Source organism: Paramisgurnus dabryanus, chromosome 13 (genome assembly GCF_030506205.2).
Source record: "Paramisgurnus dabryanus chromosome 13, PD_genome_1.1, whole genome shotgun sequence".
NCBI lineage: Eukaryota > Metazoa > Chordata > Actinopteri > Cypriniformes > Cobitidae > Paramisgurnus > Paramisgurnus dabryanus.
Window position 1 is genome coordinate 8742817 of NC_133349.1, and position 24717 is coordinate 8767533.

Sequence of the window (24717 nt, forward strand, 5' to 3'; positions counted from 1 at the left end):
TAGCACGTTTTGCCACTTTCTTATTGTTTGTGGTGTTAGAGTCTGCAGTGTTGTGACAGACTGTAACGCCAGAGCAGTTGTGTCATCAGTATGTGGAAACTAACATTTTTTTTTTAATGTAACCTTAACTTTAAATTTCCATTTTACTAGATATAGCATAATAACAAATTCTAAATACATATAGAAATACATTTTATTATTTAAAAAATTATTTTAGCAAATTCACTCCAGTTAAAAAATTCTGCATATATTTTATTGATACAACACTACATCACACTCTTACATCTTGTTATGAAAATAACTACTAAATGTGGTGAATGTGTCGTACCTCTCAGATAGGTCATTTCGGGTATCCTGGAGAGGTGACGTCTCCGAACCCCAACGTCTAGATACCGGGGTCCCTCAAGGCTCTGTGCTTGGACCGCTGCTCTTTTCGATATACATGACATCCCTGGGCTCTGTCATTCGGAAACATGGCTTTTCCTACCACTGCTATGCAGACGACACTCAACTCCACTTGTCGTTCCACCCTGATGATCCTACGGTTTCTGCCCGCATCTCGGCATGCCTGAGGGACATCTCACTCTGGATGAAGGATCACCATCTCCAGCTTAACCTTGCGAAGACAGAACTGCTTGTCATATCATCCGAACCAAAGATTCAGCACAACTTTTCCATTCAGCTAGGTTCCTCGACCATCACGCCTTCCAAGACGGCCAAAAACCTGGGAGTGGTCATTGATGATCGGCTTAGCTTCACGGAGCATGTTGCCAGCACCGCTCGCTCTTGTAGATTCATCCTCTACAATATTAGGAAAATTAGACCTTTCCTAGATGAGCATGCTACGCAGGTCCTGGTCCAAGCTCTTGTCCTGTCCAGGCTGGACTACTGCAATGCGCTACTGGCAGGACTTCCAGCCTGCACGACCAAACCCTTACAGATGATTCAGAACGCAGCGGCAAGAGTGGTCTTCAATGAGCCAAAGAGGGCGCACGTCACTCCTCTCTTTGTCAAGTTACACTGGCTTCCTATAGCAGCCCGCATCAAATTTAAGGCTCTGCTCCTGGCCTTTAAAACCACCACTGGGTCAGCACCCCCTTACCTTCGCTTGCTTATAGAGCCTTATGTACCCTCTCGATCACTGCGCTCTGCCACCGAGCGACGACTTGTGGTACCATCTCAAAAAGGGAAGAAAACACTAACGCGTACCTTCTCAGGAACTGTCCCACAACTGTGGAATGATCTGCCGGTCGTGACACGATCAGCTGACACTGTAGCTGTCTTTAAGACTCGGCTAAAAACCCATCTCTTCCACCATTACCTAACTTCCTAATTACAGATTTACTATCTTTATTTAGTTACCCTTCTCTTTATCTCTTTCTCTATCTACCTTCCTCTTTATCTAAAAAAAAAAAAAAAAAAAAAAACTACTAACATACCCTTGGCTATGTATATTGTGTTGGACTTGATGAGACTATTTCCAGTGCACTTATGTATGGCTGTCTTATGTTGCCATAATTGCTTCTATTGTTTACCTCACTTGTAAGTCGCTTTGGACAAAAGCGTCTGCTAAATGACTAAATGTAAATGTAAATGAATGTGTTGTATATATACTGTATATATATGCCATTATACGTACACAAACTTACTATCAACTATCAGATAGTGTACAAGTACTGCATGTCTGCTGGTACTCATAAAGACCAGCAGTACACAATTAACACTGGTGATTTTGCTGTGTGTAATGAATTTATTTATTACACCGTGTGTATTGCCATAAGGGTTGCAAAATTCTAGTAATTTTCAAGGCTGGAAACTTTCAATGGGAATATACAGGAATATATGTGAATTATCAGTAATTAATGGATATGGGAATTTGAAAAAAATGCAGAGTTCAGCATAGTTTTGTTTAAAACAACAAGATTTAATGCCATTTCAGTTGAATTTCTACCATGCACATTTCTCAGTCACATGCACACACACAGCACACTACTTAATGAAGGGCCATTAAGGCAACACTTGCATGTACTTGCATTCTTCCATAACATGCACAGATAATTTCTTAAATCCTGCACACAAAATAATGTCAAAATGTCCTTGTATTCATGTAAATTACATACATTTGTTTTACTTCCTTGTGCTGTGTGTAAGCTAGTGTGCAAATACACTGACCGAGAAAACATTTAGATAAAATAATTTTAAAAAGTATTGTCTAAAAATGACACACCATTGACACCAAATGACACACCAACATGCTTGGAAAATGCAACTAATGTAACTAAGTATTGTCCACCTCTGCTGGATTTTATTTATTGTGGTAGCTTTATTGTGACTTATCTGTGTAAGAAGAAGTAATATTGCCATGATCTCCAAAGCACCTGACTGACAATTGTCTTTTTCAGTTACACTTTACAATACGGTTGTGTTAGACGCCACCCATTTGGCCCAACGAAGGTATCCAATGCGTGGTGAAGGGACCACGTGTTCTTGCCATCCGTAGCGCTTCTAGAAGAATAATTCCATTTATTTAATTTATTTCTCTGATCTCTGTGGTTAAATTATAATCTGACTCCAATTTAATATAGTAAGAATTAAGTGTATTATTATTATCTGTTGATCATAATTTATATGTTTGATTATTTATAAATTCCCATAGTCTAGGGACCCGGTATCGCACAGAGTACACGCCGGCCGTTGCATATATCTCACGGACACAAAATTGTCAGTCTGATCTTAGTCAGAGGTTGCCGGGAAAACTAATATTTTTATGTCTGGCCGCTCCATGCTTGCTCCGATCATAAAAATAGTTACTTTAGTTTAGCGCTCATGCAACTTGCTAAGGCAGGTGATAGACATAAATCTTAGAGTTTTAATGAATGTGCCCCATGCTCCATTCAACCATCAAAACACCAGTGTGATCATATCCTGACAGAATAATCTTGCGGTAATACCAGACTCCTTCTAATCTACTAGTCATAATAATTTCTGAAAGAATTAAAATAAAACAATACAATTTCCGAAGAATTAAAATGAATCAAATGTAACAATTTATTATACCAGGCAGGTTCCAGCTTCAAACATCAATTAAAGAATATCATACAGAATATGATTCAATTTCAATTAATTAAAATGATCAACAGTTGCAAAAGTTACAAAGTCATGCCTGGCAATAGACACTCTGGCTATAGAGTACTTCCATCGTGGATATAATACACCTAAAATGGTGTAGGAAGATTCTTGTTAAAGATTTCTTCCATGATGTTTTAGTACACACACAAAGTGTGGGAGCTCCTGGTTACAGGATGCCTCCATAAGGTTTGTATAGGCTACACACAAAGTGTGGGAGCTCCTGGTTACAGGATGCCTCCCAGAATGTTTTGCCAGGCCACCTTTTATACACAGCTCGAGAAAACTACCAAAATCTGGTTTGACCTGTACCAAGTGATACTAAAGAACACCTGGTCAAAATCCAGTTTGACCTGTGCCAAGTGATACTAAAGAGCACCTGGTCAAACTAGCCAGGAGTATCTTGGCAAAACCCCACCTCTACAAGAAATGCATCTTCTATCCAAAGTTCTAAAACCTTAATCCATCTTATCTTAGATTTATAGAAATGAGACCTTTTTACTCATCGCACCATGACCTTTAAAATAATACTAAACATTAATATAAAATACCATCTTAGAACCACATAATATGTATACATTACATCATATATTTCAGCAGATACTCAGTGATGTGAGCCTTAAGGCTAACAGTGCCAAAGCCTTTGTGATGAAGAGATTAGGAGAACAGAGAGTTGCATGTCTGTAAAGAGTTTCACCTAAGAAATTGTTTTATAGTGTCTCTTCATAAATAAACTTAAAGTTGATTATTTACCAGCTGTACTACAGTTGTATTTGTTAACATTAGTAATTGCATTAGCTAACATGAATTAACAATGAACAACATAGTTTTTTAACATTTGGTAATCTTTGTTAATGTCAATGCAATTGCTCATGTTGGTTTTAATGCATCCAGTTACAACTTTACATTTTTAAAAAATTATTCATAAATGCTGAAATTAACATGAATTAATAAAGATCAATAAATGTTAGTTTATGTTAGTTAAGGTAATAAAGGGGACATATCATGGAAATATGACTTTTTCCATGTTTAAGTGCTATAATTGGTTCCTCAGTACTTCTATTCTATTCTAAGATTAATCCAGTAACTAAGTTTTGGTAAACCATTCTCTGCAAGCATGTGAATAAAATAGGTCATTGAAATTTGGCACCCCCTGTGATATCAGAAGGGGATAATACCGCCCCTTAATCTGCCCTATCCAACCATGACACTGCCATTTAGTGCAGAGATCAACTCATTTGCATTTTAAAGGACACACCCAATAACGGCACATTTTTGCTCAAACCTACAAAGTGGAAATTTTAACATGCTATAATAAATGATCTTTATGGTATTTTGAGCTAAAACTTCACATACGTACTCTGGGGACACCAAAGATTTATTTGACATCTTCAAAAAGTCTTGTGAAATGTCCCCTTTAACTAATGTTAACAAATACAACCCTATTGTAAAGTGTATTATATATATATAATATATAAAATATATTATATATATACACATACATACATACATATACACATACACATATATACGATATTTGAATGCTCAGTAACAAGAATCAATGCTGCTCCCTGGTGGCTTTAAATACATATTCTGAGTGCATGTGTTGATAATATTTTCTAACACACATGATAATAAAACAATTAGTTAGTATTATTAGTATAGTTAGTACATTTACACAAAGACACTGACATCAGCTATTGTATGTACAGTGCATGTGTAGTGTCACTGTCACCTCAGAAGGATTGTGGTAAGGTACAGTACAGTACAGTTTGATAGAAGTTATGATGTTACCCCTGTAGGTAACTTACTAATAATAAGAAATATTACAGGACTCACAGTTTATCTGTTCCTGTTGTCTTTGTGTCTTTAACAAGGTTAACAGTGCCAAAACTTCCCCTGCCAAGTCTTTGCTTGATCTGTTAGCTATTAGACTGCTGACGTCATAAGATACACGACTGGCAAGGTGACAGTGTGCTTGGGCTGGACGCTCACGACATTTGGGCATTTTTCTTTCATGAATCCAGTTAGGCCAACTGCATAAAAGATAACGGTTGTAAGTTAAATTGTAAAATGTTACAATAATTGAAACAGATTGATTGATTGATTGATTGATTTACATTTCTGTATTTTAAGTTCCTGTATGAAACTTTTACCAAAACCAGCAATCATTCGAGTCATAAAAATTAATTTTAGTGAATTTCCCTACTTAATTAATTTCCCCAATCCTTTAACTAAGGACAATGCATATTAATTATTTGGTGTGCATTTACCCCGTGTTACCCTATCTGTGTCAACAAGGGCCCACAATATCAAAACAAACTAAAACCAAACAAAGAAACAAACACCAACGCATTTATTTATGAGAAATTCAGTTCACACAATTACACGAAATACCAAGTAAATAAAAAATCTAGCTATTTTAAATGTAAAAACGATGCTTACATTTGATGTATATTTACCTCACCTGTCCGTCAGAAGTTTGCCTCAACTTCCGTTTGTTCTGCCGTTGTCATAGTAACAGGGTACTGCAATTTTCTCCTTTTGATGATGCTAAAGTGCAGTGATAATACTATATTGCCCTAATTAAATGTTTTTGTGACAGGCAAGTTTTTTTTAATATCAGTAGAGCATTGTAATACATAGGAGCAGGTGAATTATAACAATTAAAACATTAGTCAAATTTTCCCTGCAACATACAGTTGCACATGCATCAAAACCCATATCTATGTAATATTCAAAGTTTCCTTATTTATTTAATGTCCAAACAAATGTTATCTTACATATTCTCTTTAATATGTGTTTTTGTGTGGAAAAGTTTCAGCCCCCATTCATGGAAATAACTGTTTTACAGAAGGTTGTAAAGAAGTTTATTTTAAAAACAAAAACTGACAATAAAACTTCAGTGACACTTTAAAAGCATTTATAATTATTTCACATTGTTTGGTAAAATATATACACTTATATACAACTTTTGCAAATTCCATGAACCCCTAATAATTACAGAATTTTTTTAGATTGTATCTAATTTGTATCTTAAAGCTCCACTGTGTAAGATCTACTCCCATCTAGCTGTGAAATTCTATATTTGTCATATAGAAACTGAATATTACTTTCTAGCCCCCCCATTCGGAACACGTTTAAACTCGTACGGTGGCCGTGTCATGCCAAGGGAACATGGCTTCCAGTAGCTACAAAGCAAAAGCAATGAAAAAAATGAACAATTTGTAATGTCCTTTACCTGTGATCCATCAAAGCACACAGATTTATGTTAAACATGGAAAAAGTCTGATTTTCATGATATGTCCGCTTAAAATCACATACAAAAAGCAACCATAAACGTAGCTTAGACACTCCTTTTTCATCGACGTGAGGAAAAATATCCCAGGGGTTGTTACACTTGGTATTAAGATGTGTCTTCGTCGATCGGATCACAAGTGGACGAGAGAGACACATCACGTTTACACTTGGTGTTTAAATCCTTCTCTTTTTGTCCATTTTCGACCGCTTCTCACCAGATTACTGAGGGGATGGTCTGTGGACGAGTCACTCTCCTGTCATTTAATCATGAGCGGGAGTAATGACGGGTTTAAATGGACGCAAACTAATATTATGTCGGAGTCCAATGCTTATGTTTTAAGTAAACATGTTACATGTCCGTGTATATGTAAGAGCTTTCTCTGATATTGGTGAAATAAGATCGCTCAACTTTCACACGCTAGTAAAATGAAACGAAAGACGCGCAGATCAGTGGCGTTGGTTTTATCATTGAAAAGCTAAAAATAGGGCTGTCACCGTGTGTTTGTGCTAGAGGTCAGAAAAGATGAAAAACATTTATCTCAGTACCTCAGATTACATAAATGGGCAGAGAGACGGCGTCTGGCTGTTTGAACACATTACACCACATGCGTGTTTACACGTTATGCATAACCATGCTATAGTTAGCCAAGGAACTATAAAACTTCAAGTTTACAACATGGACTGTATAGATGTAAACGAATATGCTGAATTACCTGTGGAGAAGATAGAAAGTAGGCAACTTCTGTGTCCCTTGAGCCCCATCTTGGAAAACTAACATTACTCCAATATTGACTTTGGTCTTGTTGTTTTTGCTGTCGTGTTGTCGTTTTAAATCCCCTTTTCGCTTCCTTGGCGACGTGTTTTAATGTCCTCGAAAATAGGTCTTCAACCGGCTTTCAAATCTGTCTCAAATCAAAGCATTAGATTGCGGGATCATCACGGTGTGCAAGCTGTTGTTGAATCCAAAGGATTCAGTCTACACAGGTCGCATATGCGGGCTGCATACGTCATCAAGCCTGGTTTATTTAAATTAACTGAGCATTACATTCGCAATTCATAAGCATATCACATTAATTTACAATTAACTAAGAATAATTGTCAGCTTTATAATTGTTAATATTCTGACTGTCTTGATGACGTATATCGCCTACACATGCAACCTCCGGAGGCTTCAGCTAGCAGCCTATGTGGCCAGCGTGAGTGTAGAGAGAACGCGCGAAAGGCGGAGCTTGAATTTCAGGAATGTCCCTCGTCTGCGAATGTATTTCAAAGATGGAGGCACAACATGGATGCGCCAGTCAAGCAACTTGACCGTATGTATTTTAAATAGCAGATTCTACACTTACGAGAATACTTTGATTAGTGGGTGAAAGTAATTACACATGAATGAGCACATACTTTTGAAAGAAAACATGGGTTTTTGCTAAGAATTAACTAAAAAAAAGTACACAGTGTAGCTTTAAGTCTGTTCACATTTCTCCTTTAACTCCATAAACCCTCACTCCACTATTAGCATTCAATAATCTTTGTTAATGCCAATAAATTGTTTATGTAAGTTCTAATGCAAACAGTTACAACTTTTAGATCTAACAAAAATGTATTATTAAATGCTGAAATTAACATGAACCAAAGTTAATAAATGTTAGTTCATGTTAGCTAATGTATTAACTAATGTTAACAAATACAACCATATTGTAATGTGCTACCATTTATCCTTATCTGCCTTTTTTAATCTACACATACTTGGTGTATACGTACATTTTTTGACTGCTTATAATAACAAGGATCAATGCTGCTCCCTGGTGGCTATAAATACATATATACATGCATATACTATTTTCTAATACACAAGATCATGGGTCACCAAACTAAGGGTCACCCCCCTTTGACCGGCCCCCAGACCCTCTGCCCCCCACTACTTGAACCGGCCCTATGAGGCAATTTTATTTTTTTAATAACATGTTCGCATCTGGTATTTTGTAGATTTTTTTAAGTAAAAAAATGATATTTAGTTATAAAATTAACTATATGCTCGTGATCAAGCGGTGACAGACAACGCACGTGCAGATAACTGTCACAGAACTGGTAGTGTTCAGGACGGCAAAAAAGCTAGCATTAAACGAAAAGTTGATAAGAGAGTTTTCAAAGAACAGTGGACCAACAACAATTTTTTTGTTCAGTGTAAGAACCGTGCAGTTTGTATTATATGTAAAGAAAGTGTGGCCGTGTTCAAAGAATATAATCTGTGTCGTCATCATGAAATCCGCCACAAAGAGTATGCTAGCTAGTGTGGGTAAGCAAGAGAAGACAGGATTCGGAGGATGAAAGGTGTACTGGCCGCACAAAAGAATGTATTCCTTCACCAAACTCAGGTAAACCAGGCTGCTGTCCGAACTAGCTATAAGGTAGCTCACCTACTAGCTACCCATGGAAAGCCATTTACTGATGGGGACTTTGGCTGTGCCAGGCCAGTAGTCTCTACTGCTGGTGGTCATACAATTGGTCTGGGTCATACAATTCTATATAGCTGACCCGGCTCCCCATCACAGTCAGGAACGATAATGTGGCCCCCAGAGAAAAAAGTTTGGTGACCCCTGCACAAGATAATATAAAATAATTACTATAGTTAGTAAATATGCAATATTTTAGATTGTATTTAAGTTGTATCTTATAAGTTTGTTCACATTTCTCCTTTAATTCAATGAACCATCACTCCACTATAGATGGTTGAATCTTCATTTTCTTCATTTTGTTTCTCAGTCTTGGCCGGCCTAAAAGTAATGCATTACAGTGAGACACACATAAATGAAAATCAATATATCAATATATTTTTTCATAAACAGTCAGTGATGAAACATATCATATCATTGTGCATAACCACTTAGATTAAAAATGTACATGACAGATTTGGCTGGGGTGTTATGTGTCTTGAATGCTCACAGTTCTTTGGGTTTGATGCTCACAGATGCATATTGCACTTCTTCCTCTTGCGGTAAATCATCTGATCTCTGTAAAAGTACATTTTAATAGAACTAAATTAACAATTAGACACGTGGTCTCAAGATATCACTATCATAGCTTATTGTTTAGGAAATGTTGACTTTATGGGTAATTATGTACATCATTTAAAAGAAGAATCAAACCTGAGTTTTTTTTCCTCCCTCCTCTGATGTGGTTGTCTCTTGTGTTTTTGCTCTCCTAAGAATAAGAAGCAAGAGTTAAATTTTGTCCATTTTATGAATACCACATTTTTAGGCAATGCATCAAAATAAAAATGTTAAGGAAAATGTCTGATTCTGAATGAGACTGCATACTTATTTGTTCCTTGTTTTGTTTGTTTGTTTTTTAATTTATTGGTCTGTTTATGAGTTTATTGTCATGATTTAGCATAATATTTTACCTACAGTTTTCTCTAAAGTTTTCTTTTCATAATTGGTAATGTGCAGTAAAACTGCTTGTCACAAGCTAACACTTCAAACACAATAACAACTGTCCTCTACCACCAACACATACACATTTCACAACTTATATATTTAGTCATTTTAACTGTCATCAGAGCTCTTGTGTGCTTCCTACTGTCTGAGAGATAACACACTGGAGTGTGCAACTACAAAAAAAACTAGAAAGAACTCACCTTGTTATGAGTATCACAGCCGCAATAATGAAAATAATTGAAAATAAACACGCTCCAATAATCCCAACCCAAAACAATGTTGTATGCCCAGAAGTGTCTTGAAAGATAGACCATGAAAACAAAAATAGCATTTATTCTAAAGGATAAGACATTTAATTCAGACAAAGATTTATTTAATTGTGTTGATATGAACTTGTTTATAACATGTTATCCTACCTTCAACATACAGTCTGATTTGTTCTGATTCACTTGATTTAAAGTTTTTTAAAGAACAAGAGTAATTCCCAGAGTCTTCAGGAGTCACATTAGTGAAGGTGAGGATGGGGCCTGTATCTGGTATTGTCTTATGATCCTTAAACCATTGAAGCTCTGGTACATGACCAGGGCAGGACACATTGCATGTTAAATTCAAAGAGTCTCCAACTGTTATGTTTTCATTGTCTCCTAACTTGATCATGGACACTTTTAAATCTACCAGAAAACAACATAAAATACATTATAGGAAATAAATACTATTAATATACTAAATAAATACTACTAAGCATCTATTTTTGAAAGTGTTTCTTTTTTTGTTTTTTACCTTTGACTGTAACTTCTGCTCCTTGTTTAGATGACCAAAATCCCCCTGGCCAATTGGTTATAAATCTGAATAAATACACTCCAGAACTTGTTAAATGAATATTACTGATCAACAAAGAACAATTTGAAATGTTATTACCAGTGTACTGAAAGTTGTTTTGAATGTTTGTGTGTGAACTATTATAAACATGCGGCCCTTGAGTGTCACAATTTTTGTTTGTCTCATTTCTGTATGAGCACCATAACACCTTGGTAACTTGTAAAGTTTTGTTCGTTGGATATGTAAAGTTACAGGGAATAGTGACATGGGACCCTCGCACTCCACAGATTGATGTAGGGTGATTCACACTCCAATCAGCACTGATAACACCTAGAGATCAAGGTATTCTCTGTTTTACTGTACTATTTTAACAGATTTCAACAACATAAAGCAAATACATCTAAAAATCATGCAAATCTGTATCTCAAAATTCATTCAGTAGAATTCAGTCCATTTTTCTTAAGACTACGTTGTCACCATTCTGAACAACAGTATACACTTAGTAAAGCAAATAAGCAGATATTGATGTATTTCATAATATGTAACACTTTACAATAAGGTTCATTAGTTAACATTAGTTAACTACATTAGTTAACATGAACTAATAATGAATTGCACTTAAACAGCATTTATTAATCTTTGTTAATGTTGATTTCAACAATTACTAATACTTTATTAAAATCTTGTTAACGTTAGTTAATGCACTGTGAACTAACATGAACAAACAATTAAAAGCTTTAATTCTATTAACAACGATTAATAAATACTGTAACAAACGTATTGCTCATGGTTTGTCCATGTTAGGTCATACATTAACTAATGTTAACTAATGAACCTTATTGTAAAGTGTTACCCATAATATCCACATTAAAAGCTTAAATAGCTTTAAAAAAAATCAATTCTTACCAGGCAGGAGAAGCAGAATAATTTGTAACATTTTGATTCTGTTATTTACAGGAGTTTAGATATTAATGTGTCAGAAGCTTAAGTTCATCAGTGTGAGAAATCTAAAAGAAGCTCTTCTATAACACATGAAAAGAAGAACTCTCTGTGAAGTAACTTCCTTTTTTAATGACATCAATATAGACATGCATCTTTTTTTAATCTTTGGGTCTTAATAAGCCATTACTAAACCATAGGGGGCCTGCACATTTTTTTTGTCAATTTCTTTTGTTATTAGCTGACAACTAAACATTATGGGGAGGTTTCCTGGAAAGGGATTAGACTAGTCCTAGATTAAAAATAAATGTAAGAGCTTTCCACACTGAAAACAACTTGCACTGACATATCTTACAAATACATCATTGCCCCTTGTCTTGCCTCAAAATGCACACAAGTAATGTTTTAGTAAGGCATGTTTGTTAAAACTAGTTATATATTTCCTAATTAAAAAAGGCCTAGTACTGACTTAAGCTAATGCCTGTCCAAGAAACCGCCCCCTTGTGTTTGAATCTTATTTTAAAATCCTGTTCTTTCTTTATTAGTAACCAATTTACATTTCTTGCTCTCTCTGTATTATAAAAAAGTGTCAATAAATAAATGAAATGATAAGACTTTTCTCTTCTCAGGCCTTTTAGTTCCCAGCTCAGATAGTTGACCACTACGCTACTGGTTATTATGTTCTTATCTCTCTTTAGAAATGGTGTAAGTGATGGCAATGCAGTAAACATAGATAGACATCATAAAAAAATACTTTATGAGGAAACTTGATGACAAAAATATGTCTAAAAAAAATTAAAAAAAAATTATTAGAAATAATTTTAAGTATAATTTGCCTCACAGCTGCAAGGGTTAAATGTCATAGTGCTATAGTGTAAGTATTACACATACAACGTTATGGTGGCATGTGCTATCTATCTACTGTATCTAGTACAGTTAAAATATACTTAAAAAACAATAAATTATAAAATATTTGTTTGTGCAAGTATAGTACGTTTTGTCAATGTGCCTGTAGTGTTTCTGTCTGCTGTGTTAGTGTCTGCGGTGTTGTGACAGACAGTAAAAACGCAGAGCATATGTGTCTTTATGAAGTTAAATGAACTTAACTTTATATTTCCATTTTACTAGATATAGCATATTAACAAATTGTACATATATATAGGCATACATTTTATTATTTTAAACATTATTTTTGCAAATTCTCTCTCTTTTTGCCACTCCAGTTGAAAGATTATGAATTTATTTTATTGATACTGTACAACACTATATCACACTCTTAAATCTTATGAAAATTAAAAATGATTGTGTCTGTTGATGATGTATCTGTTACACTCTAAAAAAAAAAAGGTGCTATATAGCACCAAAACTGTTGCTTTGGATCGTAACCATAGAAGAACAGTTTTTAGTGCCATATTGCACCGGTGAAGCACCTGTGTAGCACCTGTGTAGAACCATATAGGGGCCATATAGCACCACTATAGCACCACATATGGTTCTACACTGGTGCTTCACCGCCGGTGCTATATGGCACTAAAAACGGTTCTTCTATGGTTACGATCCAAAGCAACGGTTTTGGTGCTATATAGCACCGTTTGTTTTTTAGAGTGTAGGTGTTAGACGGCTGAGGTCAGGAGATGTTTTTTCTCTTTTCAGGTTTTAAACTTACCAGCTTACCCAGCTCAGATAGTTGACCACTACACTACTACTGCTGGTGGTTATGTACTTATTTCTCAATGCAGTAGTGATGGAAATGCATGCAGTAAACATAGATTTACTTTATGAGGAAACTTGATGATAAAAAATATGTCTTAAGAAACAATTATCAGAAAATGTTTTAAATGTAATTTGCCTCACAGTTGGAGGGGTGAAATATAGTGCTTGTTTAAGTATTACACATAAAAATGTATGGTGGCATGTGGTGTCTATCTACCTAGTACACTTAAAATATCCTACTTAAAAAATTATAAATTCTAAAATATTTGCATGTGAAGTATAGCACATTTCGCCAATTTGTTATTGTTTGTGGTGTTAGAGTCTGCAGTGTTGTGACAGACCGTAACACCAGAGCAGTTGTGTCATCAGTATGTGGAAACTAACATTTTTTTTTTTTAAATGTAACCTTAACTTTAAATTTCCATTTTACTAGATATAGCATAATAACAAATTCTAAATACATATAGAAATACATTTTATTACTTAAAAAAATATTTTAGCAAATTCACTCCAGTTGAAAAATTCTGCATATATTTTATTAATACAACACATCATCACACTCTTACATCTTGTTATGAAAATTAAAAATGAACAACAATGAAACACTACATTCTTTTCTAAATGTGGTTAATGTGTTGTATATATACTGTATATATATGCCATTATACGTACACAAACTTACTATCAACTAACAGATAGAGTACAGTTACTACATGTCTGGTTGTACTCATAAACATCAGCAGTGTACAATTAACACTGGTGATTTTGCTGTGTGTAATTAATTTATTTATTACACCATGTGTATTGCCATAAGGGTTGCAAAATTCCAGAAATTTTCAAGGCTGGACTCTTTCAATGGGAATTAACCGGAATATATGGGAATTAACAGGAATTAATGGGAATAAACGTGCAGAGTTGCCTATAACAGGGAGGGAACTTAAGTGTAGTTAAAAAAAAAACTTTTAGCATAATTTTGTTTAAAACAAACAGGATTTAATGCAATTTCAGTTGAATTTCTACCATGCACATTTCTCAGTCATATGCACACAGCACAATGCTTACTGAAGGGCCATTGAGGCAACACTTGCATGTACTTGCATTCTTCCATAACATGCACAGATAATTTCTTGAATCCTGCACACCAAATAATATATAAAAACAGTTCATCAGATTGTTAGTGTGTTAATTAAGTGTCGTGGATTTTCCAGATGGAATAATGGATGCAATAGAGAGATATGTAAAATAATTTGATTTATTAAAGAATTGTATCTAGACAGCATAAACACAATATACTGGCTCAGCCTGATGATCATTAAAGTGATATGACAGCTGAACTGCCTCTCCAAACCCCCAACTCCTATTCCTAAGTTTCTTTGCAAGCTTGCTTCCTGTTTTTTAACACCTTTTAAAACCCAGACTCTGTGTTTTCCATAGCATCAGCTACTAATTCTGTGTCTGTCACTTTTGCTAATTTGAGCTGACCAATTGTCAGATTTTTAGTTTTCAATCTTTTAGTTTCCACCAATCAGTAATTAGGTTTGCTTCGTTGCTACAGAGCAAGTTATTTTTGTTTCAATGCAACTGCACTTTTCTTGGAAACTTAACAATTCACTTGCAATGAACTTAGTTCAAAAGGGCAATGACTCAGTGTCCTTTTGATGAACCAAAACTTAACAGCAAAACACTTCTATTCCTCTATTCAAGTGACAGAAGACACATTAACATTCAACTTTAAGATATGAAAACACTCAGTATATAAAACCATATGATAATAAAATAAATACAGAATATATAAATGCAATATGAATCTCCCAAATTCTCTCACATAAGGAGACATGTAAAACATTCTGGGAGGGGGGGGGCCGAGGACTGGAATTGGGAACCACTGATCTATGGTATTAGCAAATACCAAAATGTGTTAATACAGTAGCTTGCTAGCCAGTAGATCAGATATATAAATGTAAGATAGCATTATTTGATTGAAGATTTATGAGGCTAGCTATCAACTAGCTAGCTCAAGCTGTGATGCTCTTTTCTTCTACATTATACTAGCAGTTTTCTGTTATCATACAGAATTACTGTACTACCCAAAAGTTTGGACACATTACTATTTTTAACATTTTTGAAAGAAGTCTTATACTCATAAAGCTTGCATTTATTTGATCAAATTAATAATATAATTATTTCACAAGGATTTTTTAAACAAATAAATTTACAGCTTAAGTATTTCCCCAGATTAAGTTTTTGAAAATTAACAGGATACGTTCCGCCCCTTTGCGACCGTAATTGCCATATTTTGTTGATTATTTACACTTGCACTTTCTTTGTTCAAGGTTTGTTGAAATATAAACATTTGGCTCTTGCCGCTCTTACAATGTTAAACCGCAATTGTTTCTAAATATTAAAAAAGAAAATATGAGTTTCAATAAAAAGGAAAAATACTGGATATAAGATGTGTGCATCTTTTTTGGTTTTTAATGTTTTTTATATTTTTATATGTTTTCTATATTGTTATATATCATAACAAAAACAACAGAAATTAACCTATAACATAAAATTTATATAATAGGTAAAAGTAAAAAATATTTTATAGAGGTAAAAGTTTGGTCAGCTTTACACACTTTTCAAATCTGGCCCTCAAAGGAGAGTATAAGACCCCTGCTCTACAAGCATTCATTCACAAGTTAATAACTCTGATTGCAACACAGCTCTAAATAAGAATGCTCCCTAAACAATTATTGAGTAAATATGATAATTTTATGTTGATAATTTTAAGTTTAAAAAAATAAAGAGTCGTGTCCTTTGTTTTAGCCAATACTGCTGCATGGTCATTCGATGGAATGCAGTATCCTAAAATATTTTTATATCCTAAGGAATTAATGGCCATCCCAGCCTACGCTTTAGGATTAGAGAAAATGGGTTTTGTTAATAAGGAGAAATGCCGTGGACCAATGGAAAATCCTATTCTTCCCAGTTTGGTCCTTCCCAGGTCATCCTTCCTGTTCTTTAAGAGGTGTCTGGCAGTTACCACTTATCTGATGGAACTGGGCAGTTTTTGATAGCCCACCAAAGTCAACTCCAGTGTACAGAAACCTTTCTTCACCATGGTAGTTGGGTAGGAACCCCAACTTGGGGGTTAAAGCTTGGGCCCCTTATATGTCTTTGTCTGCTGTTCACTACATCATCATTGTAATTTCCATTTATTTAAGATGTCTTGCACTTATTCAATCTACTTTAATGTTTTAAATAAATTGTAAAGATATTCATGATTGTATCTGAATAGTATCTACGAGAGAGACAGTGGAGTGGATTCTAAATGCAGAAGTTTATTTAAAACAACAAGGGCAGACAAACCCAAAACAGTAGGCAGGGAGTTGTCAATAAAAGCAGGCAGTAATCCAAAAAACAGACAGACAGTCTAACCATGCAAACATGCAAAAGGGTAATCCAGTAATCAGTTATCCAGAGAATAGGCACAGTGGTCATGGAACAATGGCTAATATGGCTATGGCTATAAACGCTCTATTCGCAGATAGAACTGACATACTTCACAATGAGAAAATAAAATGGCATGACTTAAATATATAAGAACAGGAAGTAACTGTAAAAGAAGAGTGTGTATCCATATTCTAGTTTGGGAGAGGGTGCCACCTGGTAGTGGGATAAATGGGTACACTCCCATTAATTATGCTATATGTGGTCTGTTAACATTTCTCCTTTAACTTCATAAAATTTCACTGTATATAGATGGTTGATTCTTTCATTCGTTGCTTGGTTTTGGCTGACCTAAAAGTAATGCATTACAGTGAGACACTTAATGAAAATGACAATAGAGATCAATATATTCCCTTACGAAAATTAACCATGATTATATTGTGGTAAAAGCGTAATAACCATGGTTTTTTGGTGTATTGATTACTATCAGCAAAACCATGGTTTTACTACACTAACTATGGATTAACTATGGTTTTTGAAAACCATGATTGTCAAAACCATGGTTATTTTGTAGTTACTATTGTTTTACTACAGTAACCATGGTTTTTTGGTTTTAACTGTAGTAAAACCATGGTTAATTTTCGTAAGGGTTTGTTTCACAAACATTCAATGATGAAAAATATTTGTGTACCGGTACTTGTCAGATTAGAAATTGTACATATGAAGAAATATATGCTGTGGTGTTGCGTTTATTGAAAGCTCATAAAAAGCTGACAGATGTTTTTACATTTTGTAACAAGTAACATAGCATCTAAAGTAATTTATGACTAAGAAAAATGTCTGACTGAGCAAGACTATTTACATATTTGTTGCTAATTTTTTATTGTCTGTTTATGAGTTTATTGTCATGTATTAGCAGAAGTGTTTTTACGTACTGCTTTTCTTTACAGTTTTTCTATTATAGTAATTGCAAAACATCTCTTGTAGTCAAACTGCTTGTCACAAGCTAACACTTGTACCCCAATAGCCACTGTGCTCTATAACACATCCAGCTACACATTTCACAACTCATATAGTAAATGTTTTACCAGAGCAGTTCTTATGACTTTCTGAGATATTGGTAACACAAATAAAACTGAAATTCAAGAAAGAACTCACCTTGTTATGAGTATCACAGCTACAATAATGAAAGTCAAGACTAAACACCCTCCTACATTTCTAACCCAAAAAACTTTTCTGGACCAGGAAGTCTCTGGGAAGAAAGATCAGACTCAGTAAGACATTTAATTCAGACAAAGATTTATTTACTTTTGTGAAACTGTTTATAAAATGGTAACCAGTTCATCCTACCTTCAACATACATTCCGATTTGTTCTGATTCACTTAATTTAAAGTTTTTTAAAGAACAAGAGTAATTCCCAGAGTCTTTAAGAGTCACACTCCTAAAGGTGAGGATGGGGCCTGTATGTGGTATTGTCTTATGATCCTTAAACCATTGAAGCTCTGGGAAATGACCAGGGCAGGACACATTGCATGTCAAATTCAAAGAGTCCCCAACTGCTATGTTTTCATTGTCTCCTAACTTCATCATGGACACTTTTAAATCTACAAGAAAACAACATAAAATACATTAGGAAAAATATTAATTTATTTTATTTTTCAAAAGTGCAATTATGTTAAAAATGTATTTCTTTTATTACCTGTGACTAAAACAGTTGCTCCTGGACCTGTCCAACGTCGAACTGGTTATAAATCTGAATAAATACTCTCCAGAATTTGTTGAATTAATATTACTGATCAACAAAGAACAATTAGAAATTTTATCACCAGTGTACTGAAAGTTGTTTTGAATGTTTATGTTTGAACTATTATAAACATACGGCCCTTCTCTGGCACAATCGCCAGATTCTTTTCTTGAGCACCATGACACCTCTGTTACTTCTAAGGGTGGGTTTGTTGGATATGTAAAATGACAGGGAATAATGACATTGGATCCTCGCACCCCACAGATCGATGAACGAGGTGTCACATTCCAACCTTCAGAACAGAGAACACCTGGAGATCAAAATATGATTTACTATTTATAACAGATTTTCACAAAATAAAGCAGATACAGTACATCTAAGAATCATGCAAATACAGTATGTGATATATCTCAAAATTCATTTAGTATGGACTTTTCTTAGGACTATGTTGTCACCATTTTGAACAACAGTATACACTTAAAATGGTAAAGAAAATAAGCAGATTTTGATGTATTTCATAATATTCAGCATAATTACATTATATTTAATAAGAACATAAAAGTGATGAAAAGATGAATAGCTTTAAAAAAATAACTTCTTACCCGGCAGGAGAAGCAGAATAATTTGTAGCATTTTAATTCAGATATTTACAGGAGTTTAGATATTAATGTGACTGTGTCAGCAGCTCAAGTTCATCAGTGTGAGAAATTTAAAAGAACATTTTCTATAACACATGAAAAGAAGAAGTTTCTGTGAAGTAACTTCCTTTCTTATGGTAGCAATATAGAAATGCAGCTTTTTAATATTTTGGCATTAATAAGCCATTACTAAACCTAAGGGGGTTAGTAATAACCTGCAAATTCCTTTCAAATTCTTTTGTTATCCGCTGACAACTAATCATCTTGTGTTTGAATTTTCATATACTGTAGTGCTCATTTAAAAAAAACTTCAATTGCAGTTCTTCCTTTATTAGCACAAAGTTATTTATATTACGCAAAGTTATGGTGGCACATGGTGTGTATCTACCTAGTATAGTTAAAATATACTTAAAATGACTATAAATTATAAACTATTTGCATGTGCAAATATAGCAAGTTTTGTCAATTTGTTACTGTCTGTAGTATTTCTGTTTTAGGTGTAAGTGTCTGCGGTATTGTGACAGACAGTAACACCACAGAGCAGTTGTGTATTTGAAAATTAAAATTGTTTTTCTAAATCTAAAGTCCTTAAATTTAAAATTTCCATTTTACAATATACATCATTATAACAACTTTTAAATACATTTGACATTAAAGACTTAATATCAACATTCAGCTAATGTGTACAGTTACAGCATTGGGTTGTGCTCCTAAACAGTGTAGTAAGAGATTACAGTAGGATATTTACAGTAGTTTATGCACTTCTCTTTGTGGTGCAGTACAGTACCAAAGCCTTCCCTGTCCTGACAACTCTTTGCTTTTTGATGTATCTTTTAGCTGTTAGACTGCTGCGGTCAGGAGGTGCATGACTTATTGACATGTACTTGGGTTGGATACTCAAAAAATTGGGCATTTTTCTTTCATGATTTCAATGTAACTGCAAAAGTAAATATTTAATATGTTACAAGAAATAAAGCTCATGCACTCTTTTTGCAAAACACTAAACACAGGTAGAAAAGGTTAAACACAACACAGTTATCATTGAGTAAAGACAATAACTAAAAACTGTTCAACTGTATTGATGTTTGACCACAATGGTACACAATGGAAACCAGCTTAAGAGTGTACAGGTGCAGGTGTGTTGATTGTATACAATGAATGCTGCCCCAATCCCACATAAATTAATCTTCATGAAGCTGGGTTTAACCTGACTAAAGTAAGAAAAGGAGGGAGAAACATCACTGGCCACAGAGATATTTTGAATGTCCCGAAGCCATGGAGGCAACATCACATCATGTGCTGCAATTACGTAGAACGGGGACCTCCACCTCCAAGTTAGGTCCTTACAACACAGGCACATTCTCACATTTTATGATCATTCACAATTTTCACTCCAATACCTCCCACCATACTCTCCCTTCCTTAACCCCATTAAAGGGTTTTAGTCGTCATGGTGGTGGAAGGGTTACAATCTCCAGCCTTATGTCAATGTCAGAATACCTCATTCAAGTCCTGTGCCATTAAAAAAGATTCTTCCCTCGCTGTCTTTAAAGAGAGGACATTGCCTGTGATGTAGATGAAGTGCTATGGCCAGATCCATCAAGGCGAAGATATGGGTCTTTTGTCTCCGCAAATGATTTTGTTCATGTATTTAGAATGTTTTGATTTTCAGTCCAAAATGCAACCTTTGAAAATGCATGGATGAATTGAATGCTTTTACAATTTGGAGATAAATAATATTCTAGTTACTATGCAGAACTGTTTACTGTTTGGTCACTATATTCATGTACTTTACTAAACAATATCTCTGAAAAAAAATCACACCCAGATTATATCATTAGAAAACTTGCAAGTGTTTAAGATTGAACACTGCAGTGTGAAAGTGGTTCAAACAGAATCAGATATGAATCAAGTGTGTGGTATTCTGTGGCAAAGTTGGGGTTTGTAAAATTTGTTTTAAATTAAGTGTTTTGATTAACAAAAGATCTGAGGTGTTCTGCTACTTGTAGATGTTTTGCCACTCTTCCAAATGGCTTCATTCAATGTTTTTACATGAACCCCTAAAGAATTAAAGAGAAATGTTCATATTTCTCCTTTAACTTCACGAACCCTTACTCCACTATAGATGGTTGAATCTTCATTCTTTGGCTCGGTGTTCGCCAGCCTAAAAGTAACGCATTACAGTGAGACACTCATATGAAAATCACAATACACAGAGATGAATTAAATTTGATTAAATTAGAAATGTATATGAGGAAATATTTGGCTGTGGTGTTGTGTGTCTTGAATGCTCACATTTCTTTGGTTTTGATGCTGACAGATGCATATTGCACTTCTTCCTCTTGCGGTACATCATCTGATCTCTGAAAAAGTACATTTTAAATAGAACTAAATTTACAATAAGACACGTGGTATCAAGATATCACTATCATAGCTTATTGTTTAGAAAATGTTGACTTTATGGGTAATTATGTACATCATTTAAAAGAAGAATCAAACCTGAGTTGTTTTTCCCTCGTCCTCTGATGTGGTTGTCTCTTGAGTTTTTGCTTTCCTAAGAATAAGAAGTAAGAGCCAGTTATATGAATACCACATTTTTAGGCAAAAGCATCCCAATAAACATTTTAAGAAAAATGTCTGATTCTGAACAAGAACGCATACTTATTGGTTGCTTGTTTTGTTTGTTTGTTTTTTAATTTATTTTTCTGTTTATGAGTTTATTGTTGTTTTAAGCAGAAGTGGGTTTTTCCCTACAGCCTTTCTCTACAGTTTTCTGTTTATAATTGTTAATATCTCAAGTGCAGTTGAATTGCTTGACACAAGCTAACACTTAAAACACAATAACAATTGTCCTCTACCACCAACACATTCAGCTACACGTTTCAACTTACACTATATATTTTAACATTTTACAAATATCAGAGCTCTTATGTGCTTTTGATTTTCTGAGAGAGTACAAAAAACTACAAAAAAACTAAATTTAGCGAAGAACTCACCTTTTTATGAGTATCACAGCTAAAACAATGAAAATAATCAAGACCAAACACGCTCCAGTAATCCCAACCCAAAAATATGTTGTGGACCAGGAAGTCTCTTGGAAGACAGATCCTGAAATAAAGTATAAGACATTTAATGTCTTTAATGTTTAATTTTGAAGTAAACATTTTTATAAAATCTTAACCAGTTCATCCTACCTTCAACATACAGTCCGATTTGTTCTGATTCACTTAATTTAAAGTTTTTCAAAGAACAAGAGTAATTCCCAGAGTCTTTAGGAGTCACACTTTTGAAGGTGAGGATGGGGCCTGTATGTGGTATTGTCTGATGATCCTTCAACCATTGAAGCTCTGGTAAATGACCAGGGCAGGACACAGTGCATGTCAAATTCAAAGAGTCTCCAACTGTTATGTTTTCATTGTCTCCGAACTTCATCATGGACACTTTTAAATCTACCAGAAAACAACATAAAATACATTAGAAAATGCATACATTTATTTTATTTTTCAAAAGTGCATTAATATATTTATTTTATTTACCTGTGACTGTAACATCCGCTCCTTCTTTAGTTGAATAACGTCCATCTGGCAAACTGGTTATAAATCTAAATAAATACACTCCAGAACTCGTTGAATTAATATTACTGATCAACAAAGAACAATCTGAAATGTTATTACCAGTGTACTGAAAGTTGTTTCGATTGTTTGTGTTTGAACTATCATAAACATAAGGCCCTTCTCTGTCACACTTGTCATGGTCTTTTTTAGCGCACCATAACACTTGTGTTACTTGTAAGTGTGGGTTTGTTGGATATGTAAAATTACAAGGAATAGTGACATTGGATCCTCGCACTCCACAGATCGATAAAGAGAGCATCACATTCCAATCAGTACAGAGAACACCTGGAGATCAACGTATGATCAGATTTACTGGACAGATTTTCACAACATAAAGCAAATACAGTTCATCATCAATACGAATCATGCAATCATTTCATGAAAATTCCTTCAGTAAAGACTTTAGTCTAAAGCCTATATTATTGTGACCATTTTGCCCAACAGTAAACACTTAATGAACCAACTGAGAAGATATTGATGTATTTCATATATATGCAGTTTATTCACACTTGGAATTAAATCAGATCCAAAATGACACTTATAACAGACAAAAGATTAACAGCTAAGAAAATCACTTCTTACCAGGGAGGAGAAGCAGAAAAACTTGTAGCATTGTAATTCACGTTCTTAGTTATTAGTACTCAATAATATAAAATAATATATAATTAAATATACTATATGATTATTACATATAAAGTAGCTTAGCGTATGCGATTGTGTCAGCAGCCCTAGTAGGGATATTAAATAGAGAGAACTAGAATCTAGTGTATAAAAGATTAAAAGAAGAAGTCTCTGTGAAGTAACTTCCCTTCTGTAAGAGAAATTTACATAAGTGAAAGTTTTCACACTTTACAGGGTGAAACGCCAGCTTAAAGGGACACTCCACTTTTTTTTTGAAAATATGCTCATTTTCCATTTCCCCTAGGGTTAAACATTTGATTTTTACCGTTTTGGAATCCATTCAGCTGCTCTCTGGTCTGGTGGTATTACTTTTAGCATAGCTTAGCACAATCCATTGAATCTGATTAAGACCATTAGCATCCACTAAAAAAATAACCAAATAGTTTCAATATTTTCCTATTTAAAACTTGACTCTTCTGTAGTTACATCGTGTACTAAGACAGACGGAAAATTAAAAGTTGCGATTTTCTAGGCCGATTTGGCTGGGAACTATACTCTCATTCCGGCGTAATAATCAAGGACTTTGCTGCCGTAACTTGGCTGCAGGAGGTGCAATATTGTACACAGAGCCTGAAAATAGTCCCCTTGGTAACTTTCAATAACTTTCGGGCGCTGCGTATCATTGTGCCTCCTGCAGCCATGTTACGGCAGCAAAGTCCTTGATTATTACACCAGAATGAAAGTATAGTTCCTAGCCATATCTGTCCATAAAATCGCAACTCTTAATTTTTAATCGGTCTTTGTACACGATGTAACTACTGAAGCGTCAAGTTTTAAATAGGAAAAATATAAAAACTCTTTGGTTATTTTTCAAATATTTAAATCTAGCGGAGCTAGAAAAGGACATATGTTTAAAAGAAGTGGAGTATCCCTTTAAAAAATGCCTGCAATTGTAGTGACTCCTTCAATAACACATCATCAACAAAGATGTTACTGATATTACACAAAATTTGATATATTATTAAACTACACTCAGTGAAATAGGCCCACTATTTATTTCTGAATATTGTTAACGTGTGGTATTTTTGGTCAATTTGGTTTTTCCTTTAGTGTGGATAAAACCTGCACGCGTGGTTGACAGTTAGGGAAACATAATACGGGTCAGTACACTTTTTGCAACCAAAGCCAAAGGGAAACTGTAGAACATGTTTTGTTAGATTGACCAGAATATAAAAATGAGAGAACGATCATGCTAAAAAACATTAAACCACTAGGATATACAAGTATCATATTGGAAAGTTTACTTTCTCAACTGTAACACCATCAGCCTGGA

At 34.5% G+C, this 24717-nt stretch overlaps 3 protein-coding genes and 1 pseudogene across 3 annotated transcripts; 1 reads left to right on the plus strand and 3 right to left on the minus strand.

Moving 5' to 3' along the window:
• Nucleotides 1-352: 352 nt before the first annotated feature.
• Nucleotides 353-1480, plus strand: LOC141279931 (uncharacterized). The gene has a single exon (XM_073811496.1). It carries the CDS (start codon nucleotides 443-445, stop codon nucleotides 1331-1333), a length of 891 nt encoding a protein of 296 aa, XP_073667597.1. The 5' UTR covers nucleotides 353-442; the 3' UTR covers nucleotides 1334-1480.
• An 8575-nt stretch (nucleotides 1481-10055) lies between these two features.
• Nucleotides 10056-11657, minus strand: LOC135717691 (sialoadhesin-like). Its single transcript, XM_065239882.1, has 4 exons — nucleotides 11586-11657; nucleotides 10641-11009; nucleotides 10277-10531; nucleotides 10056-10157 (listed from the first exon to the last, which is right to left on the minus strand). Exons 1-4 carry the CDS (start codon nucleotides 11614-11616, stop codon nucleotides 10057-10059), a joined length of 756 nt encoding a protein of 251 aa, XP_065095954.1. The 5' UTR covers nucleotides 11617-11657; the 3' UTR covers nucleotide 10056.
• A 6409-nt stretch (nucleotides 11658-18066) lies between these two features.
• Nucleotides 18067-21098, minus strand: LOC135717690 (sialoadhesin-like; annotated as a pseudogene).
• A 59-nt stretch (nucleotides 21099-21157) lies between these two features.
• LOC135717689 (uncharacterized) lies at nucleotides 21158-23904 on the minus strand. Its single transcript, XM_065239880.2, has 7 exons — nucleotides 23346-23904; nucleotides 22686-23048; nucleotides 22344-22598; nucleotides 22146-22257; nucleotides 21649-21703; nucleotides 21445-21512; nucleotides 21158-21313 (listed from the first exon to the last, which is right to left on the minus strand). The coding sequence occupies exons 1-7, from the start codon at nucleotides 23374-23376 to the stop codon at nucleotides 21232-21234; spliced, it is 966 nt and encodes a 321-aa protein (XP_065095952.1). The 5' UTR covers nucleotides 23377-23904; the 3' UTR covers nucleotides 21158-21231.
• Between the last annotated feature and the right edge of the window lie 813 nt (nucleotides 23905-24717).

Coding starts and splice junctions, on each gene's coding strand:
- LOC141279931 (XM_073811496.1), top strand. CDS start 443: ATGACATCCCTGGGCTCTGTCATTCGGAAACATGGCTTTTCCTACCAC.
- LOC135717691 (XM_065239882.1), bottom strand. CDS start 11,616: ATGTTACAAATTATTCTGCTTCTCCTGCCTG. Junction 11,010..11,585: donor TATTCTGCTTCTCCTGCCTG/GTAAGAATTGAT, acceptor CTTGATCTCTAG/GTGTTATCAGTGCTGATTGG. Junction 10,532..10,640: donor AGCAGAAGTTACAGTCAAAG/GTAAAAAACAAA, acceptor GTTTTCTGGTAG/ATTTAAAAGTGTCCATGATC.
- LOC135717689 (XM_065239880.2), bottom strand. CDS start 23,376: ATGCTACAAGTTTTTCTGCTTCTCCTCCCTG. Junction 22,599..22,685: donor AGCGGATGTTACAGTCACAG/GTAAATAAAATA, acceptor GTTTTCTGGTAG/ATTTAAAAGTGTCCATGATG. Junction 21,513..21,648: donor ACGAGGGAAAAACAACTCAG/GTTTGATTCTTC, acceptor GTACTTTTTCAG/AGATCAGATGATGTACCGCA.